Source organism: Amblyomma mixtum, chromosome 10, assembly GCF_055824585.1.
Source record: "Amblyomma mixtum isolate Tamu chromosome 10, ASM5582458v1, whole genome shotgun sequence".
NCBI lineage: Eukaryota > Metazoa > Arthropoda > Arachnida > Ixodida > Ixodidae > Amblyomma > Amblyomma mixtum.
Genome location: NC_143021.1, coordinates 135592246 through 135602510, shown reverse-complemented (window position 1 = coordinate 135602510; position 10265 = coordinate 135592246). Strand labels below are relative to the sequence as shown.

General features: G+C 46.3%; 1 protein-coding gene across 1 annotated transcript; it reads left to right on the top strand.

Moving 5' to 3' along the window:
* Nucleotides 1-8036: 8036 nt before the first annotated feature.
* Nucleotides 8037-9737, top strand: LOC149327025 (uncharacterized). Its single transcript, XM_089564763.1, has one exon. It carries the CDS (start codon nt 8175-8177, stop codon nt 9735-9737), a length of 1563 nt encoding a protein of 520 aa, XP_089420889.1. The 5' UTR covers nt 8037-8174.
* Nucleotides 9738-10265: the final 528 nt, after the last annotated feature.

Here is a 10265-nt window from a genome sequence, read left to right as displayed (position 1 = left end):
TAAGAGCAGAATGGAAATCTTTTGTTCCTTTTCACCATAGCCAAAAATATCATGAAGAGGGAACAGACCTAGGGTAGGGGCAACGGGTGAGAGGGTGCATAAAGGAGCTCCCCATAAAACCTTTCTAGAAACAGGCCGAAGGGTACTGGACTGTGCCTGTAGAATAGGAAAGAGTTAGGAAAGAGAATAGGAAAGAGAAACTCTGTACTTGGGACCCACTCCATTGTGAAGGCAAACTCATTATTGTTATTAGAAATTGTTCAAAAAAATGTGTAAGCTTCTTAGCTTATGCTAAACACACACTCATAGCCCGCCGCGGTGGCTCAGTGGTTACGGCGCTCAGCTGCTGACACTGAAAGATGCGGGTTCGGTCCCAGCCGCGGCGGTCAAATTTTGATGGAGGCGAAATTCTAGAGGCCTGTGTACTGTGCGATGTCAGTGCATGTTAAAGGGTGAGTCTACTCACCAAGATGAGTGTATAAATAATGGCATATTCTGGTAGTTAGCACCCTGTAACGTCAATAACGAGGGAACTGCTCGCAGTTTAGGCAGGAATTTATATTTTATTTTGGCATTAAGAGTCGCGTAAAAATGCATGGTGGCGACACCAAACATTCATTTTGCTGCTGCAGGTGGTGGTCTTTTTTTGTATCAGCATAAGTGAATATACTACGTACCGTTGGTATGCACCAATGTCACAGAAACATACATTTTGTTCCAGTAAACTGTAGAAGGTGCACCGCTCGCTTTTTCTGTAAATCACATGAATATTTATAGTTATACCTACCCTAAACGCAGGCACATTCCCACTTTTAGCTCAGCGTATGTTTGCAGAGACGCAAAAATAAACTGAGCCTATAGTGACGCCATCTGGTTGTCAGGACAGGAACCATTACTGTAAACAAACTGACTCTCCTGTTAAGCCTAAAAGCGGCAGAATCGTCACCCTAATTAAAAAATAAAGCAAATTTGTCTCTTATACGTTTTCTTATAGGCGAGGTGAGACGAAGTGAAAGACCGGTGCCCTATTTATGGCCAGTGAACGCACTGAAAAAGGAAGCAACAATGAGAATTCAGTCCAAAGCGAGGGATTCGGCTTCGAAGGGTGCCGCCGTGTTTGTCGCCACGCTATGCCGCGCGGCGGAAATCGTCAAGATCGTCGCTACGCTCGTCATCACTTCATCACTCTCACTTGTCATCGCTTCCCATAATTGCGACATATGTAACCATTGTCCTTTCAGTGCCGATTTCTTTTAATCATCTCAGCTCTTGAAAATTGCACTTTATAAATTGCTATGACATCTGGCCGATGTACTTTTTTCCGCACAAGAGCGGCTCTCGTGCGGAAAAAAGTACATCGGCCAGACGGGTCGTTGTGTAAATGAGCGGATGGCGGAGCATCGTAGGTCGTTGAAGGGAGCGGCTTCCTCCAATCTCGCCATGCATTGTAAGGGTTGCGAAAAGTGCTACCCTCATTTGAACAGGACCAGCGTCTTGTTCAAACATAGCGATCAGGTATGCAGGGAGATGGTGGAGGCTTATTTAATCAAGAAAGACTCGGATTCCTGTGTGGCATCACCATCTGTGGCCTTGCTTGACAGGGAGATAACCTTTTTGGCCAGTTTTCTTAAGGCGAGCAGGCGATATGGGTCTTTGGCGTGATATCAGCGTGACCGTTAAGGTTGTCGTGATTTTATTTGTGCGCAGTTTTTTGGAAGTGTAATTGACGGTTGCATCACGGTGCACGCGAAGGGATAGTGTGTGATTGTGTTTTGGGTTGATTTTCGTGATTGTTGTGTTTTTTGTGCTTGTCTCACTGTGGGTAGAAGATACGTATATAGGCCTCTTCATGTGAATAAAAATTCAGTTGATAGTCTGCACCCGTGTCGTGCCTTCTCGTACTGTGTCTTCGTTTTTTGCGCAGTTTTCAGTATGAATTCCTACCAACTAGCCCAGTTTACCGTTCTTATTAACTACATTTGTTATGTTTAATCCCCCTGCAGGACATTGCAGCCAGCTGGCAGGTGCCAGCATTTTAGTTGATTATAAAGTGATTAAGCTTGATGCTGCAGAATCCAATCACCATGACTTGTTGGACAGCTTCCTTTCAGGGGCTTTTCCTGGTTCTTTTGTTGTTACATATGACTATAACAATGCACAACAAGTGCATAATTTGTGCATTTTGCTGCCAATAAAATACTGCCACCACGGCAAGAGCTCAGTTCGGGGAGCTTGCTCAGCAGTGAAGCACCTTATAATCTGTCACACTGCCACTTCAGTGTTCCAAGTGATGCTGAATTGAACAGCAGCAGGATAAGTTAACTCATGTACAGTCGAACCACGATACAATGAAGTTCGTCGTGCAATGAAATTTTTTCATTTCAGTTTCCTGCTTCGATTGAAATGCATGCATTTTTTACCTCAGTTCTAAAATTGCGTATATTATCTTCACGAATGCAAGCCGACAGAATAAAGTGGAATGGGAAGGCTTCAACAAAGCGCAATATCAAATCATCGTGATACATATGTAACCATGTTTTTTTTTGTTCTTTTGTAAATTGCTCTTTGCCACCCATCTGCAAATATGTAAAGGGGGCCAAGGACCACTCAAGCTGCCAACAAGCAGCATTTACCTTGGCCTCTTTCATTTCCTTATAAAAGGACACAAATAAATGAAATGAAATAACAACTCTAGTGAAAAAATATATCTCGACAACAACCTAGCCTGCAGCGTAGGAGCAGCACACCTGTTACACGAGTTCACTCTACTGAGAGTCTTCAATGCGCTTGACTCAATGGCCAACTGATAGTGCCTGTATGACAGCGAGGAGATCAGTGTTAGCAGTGACAGGAACCAGAACTTTCTGGTTAGAATTTAAGCCTGAGGAGTGGAAGACTTGCGAAAACTCACACTGCATGTCTGCAATGCAACTTACGAGATTTGGTGACAACCACAACCTTACATGTCAACCATTTGTCCGCACCAGCAGGCGGATCCGCCTGCTCTTGAGTTAGGCGGATTACCTCGGCATTCGATGTCACTGGCCACTGACATTCTGTTTCATCCGGGGTCAGCCACCCAACTGGGATGACTGCCAAGCTGTCGTCTTCCAGTGGAAATTTTACGAGAGCAAATAGTTTTTCTGCCATTCTGCAAGATGAAAACAGCGATAAAGAATAATGAACAATTAATTCTCACTGCTTTCATTTCAGGTCCATCCTTTCACAAAACACCAGTAATGTTGAAACCAAGCCCAAAACATAATGAGCAGATATTCTTCTGAAAATTTGCAACTCTGCAGGTTGCAACTCTATGGCACCTCATGAAGCCCCAAACCAAGCATCTGGCAGCAAAAAAATAGTTATAGGCAGAGTCTATTACATCATTGGCAGGCAAGATTTCCTAGCTGAATTTATATTGGCACTTACCTCTGACTGGCTTTACAGTTAAGCTGTGTGGCGCTGGCACTTTTGTCTGCACATTTTGCACTGCACAGAAACTTGCACAGTGTGGTTCAACATCACAAATTGACACATTGGCTATGGGGGACTGCGTAGTGGAGGGTATGAGATTGATTTAGACCACCTTGGCTTGTAACAGTAGCTTCGTTTGGGCTAGTTGGTAATAATTATTCGAAAACACAGCGCCTGTCCCTAAAGATCTGTGTCGTGCGTGTCATTTTTTGCGCTATGTTTTCGAAGCACCTTGGCTTATTTAAGTGGTATGCGCTTGAGGCAATAGGTCCACGTGACATGACGAGTGATGTCGCCTACCCCTGCTGCTGGGACCAAGCAGACAAAATGACAAGGCTGGGTGGCAGAGCAGTGCTTTTCACCAAAGTTTCTACATTGCGGCCACTTCCCCTCGCTTTACAAGATAAGCTGGCCTACAGGTAGACGCAACATGAAAGGGAACATGCAAGTATGGGACTTCTATTCTGTAGTGCCATTGCATCCGACAAGGCCACAGAATGCAGCAAAGTAGCTGAGGCTACTAGTAACAGAGATCTATTTAATCTGCCCTTATGGCTTGATATGAGGCAGTATCACATGTAATGGCCATCCAAAGGGTGGAGGCCACGCGTTCGCATGTTCCCTTTGATACTGTTTCGACCTCTACCCTATTACTTGGTTTTATAACTTTAGCAAAAAAAAGGAAAAAAATGCGTTGGGATTCATTGTTTTCTCAAGTAGACAGGAGCATTTAATTGCATTTGTGAAGTGCTGAGATTTTAATGAGAAATAAATGAACTCTGCCACTTCCTTTTCTCTTCAGCAATATGTTCGCACTGCAATTTCGATGAGTGATGGAAAAACAAGCACCGGCAGCTTCACTGAAACCGTGCTGAAAAACTAACTCTGCTTGCGAAACTGGTGGGAATTCCTCCAACAATGTGGCTAGCTTTGCGACCACTTGCAGGCAATGAATGAAAGCTACAAGCACAGAAAAAAATTCAGAGGGCACTTTGACTGTTAGAGGCAAAAGCATTTTCCGCACCACTCTGACTGCCTCTGTGGTACTGGTGATATCATCACTGGATGATGTCACACCTCATTAATGACTGATTACCAATGATGGCAGATTACTAATCAATGGCTAATTACTTTTCAATGACTAAACACTAATTAATAGATAATTAATGACGCTTAACTTAAGCTTCGCCTTTAGCGACAGTGTATTGTAGCCCTGCCATGGAGTCCACAAAACCACACTACCCCTTCAGCGCAATGCCTTGCCCATTAGAAACACCTTTGAACTCAACGCTTTTTGAGGAAAGGAAATGGTGCAGTAATTCTCTGTCATCTCGCCCACCAAACCACATACAGGAAGGGAGGAAGTGGGAGTGACAGAATATCCAGTCACTGGATATTCTGTCATCTCCCTGGACACCCGAACCCCACCAAAGAGGAACGGATCCAGGAAGTGGGAGTGAAAGAAGAAAGAGAAAGAGGGGCTATAATGAAGAAAATGATTATTGCATTTGAGGAAAGGAAATTAAGCAGTAACTGTCTGGCATATCTCTGTGGACACATCCAGTGGCATATCTCTGTGGACACCCGTCATCCAGACACTGGATGTGCCTAGTGCCACAGTGTCTCGCTGCAGTAGTAGTAGCAGTAGTGGTTTATTTAAAAATAAAAAAGTTAAGCAAAAGAGAGTTGCCGGCAGCGGCAAATACTATCTAATATCTTAAGCACCCGAGCTGCAGCCGGCGGAAATGAAAGGGAAAGGGAGAGGATAGTGAGGAGAAGTATAGAGGGGAGCGACAGCAAGAAAGGACAGGGGAGAGCTTTGTACACTATTTACAAAATACAAAAGTAATCAAGTTCGCGCCGCTCGCGCGCTAATGTCCAAGCATTGTCCGAAAATAAGTGCGCGCGAGCGGCCACTGCGCACAATCACGTACAAAAGAAGTAAACTCTATGTACATAGCCGCACGCACGTAGCGTCCTGTCTCGGACTAACAGCGCGCGGCGCACTGCACTAGCGGCCGGAGTGGGGCGCCCGGCCGTTCGTGTCACGCGTGCACTACCTCCCTGCAGTCCTCATCAATCAGTTTTCCTTTTGCACATTATAATATGTTAAGTGGTAGAAATATTTATCCAAGATCCTAGAGCATATTATTCACAAACGTTTAGCTACCTTTCTGAATAAACAGCGTATTTTGTGAATATTTTCTGTGTGAAATAACTGCCTGGCCTAATGGGTCCAATTGGCTAGTCCAGAACTTCAGCTGTTACCTACCTATATGTCTGTGTGTTTTTTGCGCCTAAAACCTATTCAAATATGATCCAGAACTGGATTGGAACTAATGGGAATGTCCAATTAGTTAAAATTGAAATGTCCAATTGGTTCTAGTGTTTTTTTTGTTTTTTTTTTTTTGACTGGGTACACAGTGAGCCGCACGCGCTAATAACCATAATTAGGCACAAAAAAACTAAAACGCAATCTCGGAACCTCCAGCACTGGCGCGCGAATTGCCGACTGCTGATCGCAGCTTTCAATTTATTCGACACAACCGTTGTTAGGTATACTTCAGGCACTGTCGAGCTGCGTGCATTGAGACTAAGCTCGCAGTATACTGCAAAGTCTTTGTTTCACTGTGACGAGAACTTTAAATCGCCGCGTTCTTCGTGTACTTTCCCGTCTGAGACCAAAATGTTCAGTGCAGAGAGAATCTGGTGCCGCGAAATAAGCAGTGAAATGCGTTACCGGTAGATTTTCGTCAGGCACAGAACACACATGCTTATGGGCATATAGCATGCAAGCCTACAACGTATTTCCGGAGCCCTTCACTACGGCGTCCCTACGGGAACAAAAAATGACAATGAAATTGCTGACTGCACTGAATTAGTAGATTAGACAAAGGAGCCCTTCACACAAGGCATCGATCGAGTGCACTCAACCAAAAATGCAGAAAATAAACTGAAAACGTGGATACTTACGCAAAAGAGGACTTGCGGGTCTTCAGGCCAGGTGATTACAAAACGACGGGCTTTTGAACTTTGACAACGCACGTTCACGACGCAAATCAACGCGACACGTGCACGGTAAATTCGTGAGCGTCAGACTCGGTCGCACAGAGCTCTTGTGCTCGCAGTGCTATGCTTACATTCGAGCGGGAATCCATTTGCGCGGGAAACCCACGAAGTCACGTGGAGCTGTCTTCATCCAATGAACGAGAACGCGCCAGATTTGAACGGCGTAAGGTTTTTGTCACTTTCCGCCCTAATTAAAAACCATTGTGTTGCATAGAAGAAAAAATACTAGTAAAAGAAATTCTCTTCTCTTAACGCTCGCTTGTTCTGAATCAGATTTGGAAGAGAGGTGGCATTTGGCGGCCAGTTTTGTTTTATACAACGCTTCAGCACGGTACCTGCCAGATTAGTCAGAATAATTAGTTAAATCGTTTCTCTGTGGCGACAAAAACAAGATTTTAAGCGGAATCTGCTGGAAGTGCTACCTGGCGCCAAAATGAAAACGAGCTTTGCGTTGCTGCAGTTACAGTCTTCGCGCACAGCGCTCCGCCGGAGCAGATCGCGGCGGCCACGCTTTGCGGCAGGAAGGATCTTTAACTGGGCGCGAGGCACCGTGACGCGAAGTGACGGCACCAATTTTTTTTTTGTTATTGTTAAAAGGATTTTTTTCGCGGCGGTTTCCGTCGCCTCTGCTCTCTCTCTCTTTCTTCAATACAAACTCTTATCTCTTTTAACTTCCGGTCCTTGTGGCAGACTCCCCCGCTGTTGCTCTCCCGGGTGCTTTTCTTTTGCCTTGTGAATAGCAATCTTTGCCTCCAGATTCTTGGTCGATCCCCAAGTGTGGGTATAGGCTAACAATAACAACTCTGCTCACTGTGTTTGCCTACCTCGCTGTCGATATATATATATATCCTCGGACTTGTCCCTCGGTTGGCTCTAGCTGCAGCTTAGTGCATCGCTACTCCATGGCAGCATATTTTAGTTCGCTGTAGTCGTAGCACTTAAAGGCCGAGTAAGTCTGTTTTTTACTGAAAGCCGAGCAACCGCTTTTGCGCTCTACAATGAGTTCTGATAGGTGGCGTAAGTACTACGTCGTAGAAAAAGAATATCAAGAAATCTTGAAAGAGCTCGGCGTCTCGCGACCGCCCAGTGGATCACTGCCTGCTCGCTTGGAATTTGCGGCTAGCAAGCGAACAGCCGGAAGCAGAGCATCCTCGGGCGCCATTTGCACCACACCACTCCTGTCCGAAGTGAGCAAGCCAAGCAAGCGACCGAGAAGCGAAGCGAGTGCTTGCACCAGTGGCAGTGGACCAGTTTCATCGCTACAAGCCAACGCCAGCGCACCAGATTCACAGCAGCATGTCGCCGCCGACGGGGCTTGCACCACTGACAGCGGACCAGCTCCATCGCAGTTAGCCTGCGCCGACGGGGCAGGTGCCAGTGGCAGCGGACTCGGAGCCCCATCGCCACCAGAAGATCGGCGAGAACACTGGCCGATACAATCAGTGCCAGCTGACCTGAGCGAGCCTGAAGATTCATCGTCAAGCAGCGCATGCAGCGACGACAGTTTTTCAGGTTGTGATACCGCACCCTTAGACAAGGAGACATTTGTTGCGAATGAGGTGGTACGCCAGCCTTGTGACAACCATAGTTCGGCAGCACAGCAATTTGCTCTGATAGCTATCAAGCATAATATGACGCATGCCTGCATGAATGATGTTTTGGATTTCTGCCGTCAGCATGGGATGTTGGACCTTCCTAAAGACGCCAGAACAGTTCTGCAGACACAGAGGAAGGCAAGCCTAGATGTCAGTGGCTCTTTTGTGCATTTTGGCCTTTCCGAGGGCATTCAACAGGCACTTCAGCAGGGTCCAGTACCTCAATGCGTAAAACTTCATGCAAACATCGATGGACTGCCACTTCACAAAAGCAAGCAGACAGCTCTTTGGCCGATACTTTGCCGCATAGCCAACATCAAGGAGTCGGAACCATTTATGGTCAGCGCCTACTGCGGCACAGGAAAGCCACCCTGTCTCGAGCAGTTCCTAGGCCCATTTCTTGAAGATGTTCGCAACCTGAGTTGCAGTGGACTTACCATAAAAGGGGTTCTGGTAAGCGTGAGCCTGACTGCAGTGATATGTGACGCCCCAGCAAGAAGCTTTGTAAAAGCGATAACAGGGCACACAGGTTATCATGCCTGTGAACGATGCAGCCAGAAAGGGCAGTACATAGACAGCAGGCTCACGTTTCCAGACCTGAATGCACCAGAACGCACTGATGCTTCGTTTCGCAGCCAGGAAGACCAGCGGCATCATACTGGTGTCTCACCATTTACAACACTGGACATTGATATGGTGACATGTTTTCCGACTGAATACATGCATCTTGTCTGCCTGGGGGTGATGCGGCGGCTGCTTCGAAACTGGGTCTGCCGAGGATACACTGCAAGACTGAGCCGAGCTCAACGAAATGACCTTAATGATCAGCTTCGAGCAGCAGCTGCAGCCTTTCCAAGGACCTTTCAAAGAAAGCCAAGGGGAACGGAAGAACTTGACCGGTGGAAGGCAACGGAATACAGAACATTCCTTCTTTATGTGGGGCCTGTAGTGCTGAAGTCAATTTTGACAAAAAAGCTTTATCAGCATTTCTTGATTTTCCATGTTGCGCTCCGAGTACTCGCTTCCCCTGAGCATTATGTTGCCCTCAATCAGTTTGCCCGGGACCTGTTGAGGCATTTTGTCCAAGAATTTGGAAAACTGTATGGAGCAAAGCAGCTCGTCTACAATGTGCACACTCTGGCTCACTTGGCTGAGCAGTGCTTGGAGCATGGCACTGTTGACAACTTCAGTGCCTTCCCTTTCGAGAGTTACCTCGGAAGAGTCAAGAAGATGCTACGAACAACTCACAGGCCTCTGTCGCAGCTAAGCCGTAGAATGTCTGAAGCCAGGCATCATGCACATACCTGTACCAGACAAGTGGACTGGCACGTGAAAGTGGGCGATTGCTTTCTAGTTGACAACCACCCTAGTGTCATCACTGAAGTGGCTGGGGAGAACGTAAAAGCTGGAGCCCTGCTGAATTGTAGGGATTTTTTCAAAGTGCCAATTCAGTCATCAAGGCTAAACATTTGGCGTTGTGGTGATGTTGACCTAGAAACTAATGTCTGGCCCCTGACATACCTGAAGGACAAGGTGCAGTGCTTGAGGCTTGTATACAAGCAAGGGCATGAGGTTTTACCGTTTCTGCACCTTTGTTGAACCCTCAGAAACCGGACGGTACCCCTGACATGTCCATCGAAGAAGCAGTTTAAACCATATGCTATTATAAAGGGTGCCAGTTTGTTTTGAGTTTGACCAAGAGACACAAATCAAGCACTGAAACCTCCTAGTACAACTGAAAGAAAAATTTTCCCTCCTTCAAAACCTAGCTGAGAGTCAACTTTCTGCCTCATTTAAATAGTAGAATACAACAGCCACTAAATCACCATGGGACAGCTGCGTAGTGTACATTGCCTGTGCATGCTTGAAAACCCCAGGGGGTCATAATTTCTGGACCTTTCCACTACAGAGGTGCGTTCCATCCCAGCCACGGCAGTCGCATTTCGATGGAGGCAAAATGCAAGAGGCCTTGTGTACTGTGCAATATCAGTGCATGTTAAAGAACCCCAGACGGTCGAAATTAACCGGAGCCCTCCGCTACGCCATTCCTCATAGCCTGCGTCGCATTGGGACATTAAGCCCTATAAAGCCTTTCCACTACAATATTCCTCATAGACAGAGACGTAG

Excerpts from the sequence above, each read along its gene's own strand:
- LOC149327025 (XM_089564763.1), top strand. The coding sequence starts at position 8,175 with ATGACGCATGCCTGCATGAATGATGTTTTGGATTTCTGCCGTCAGCAT.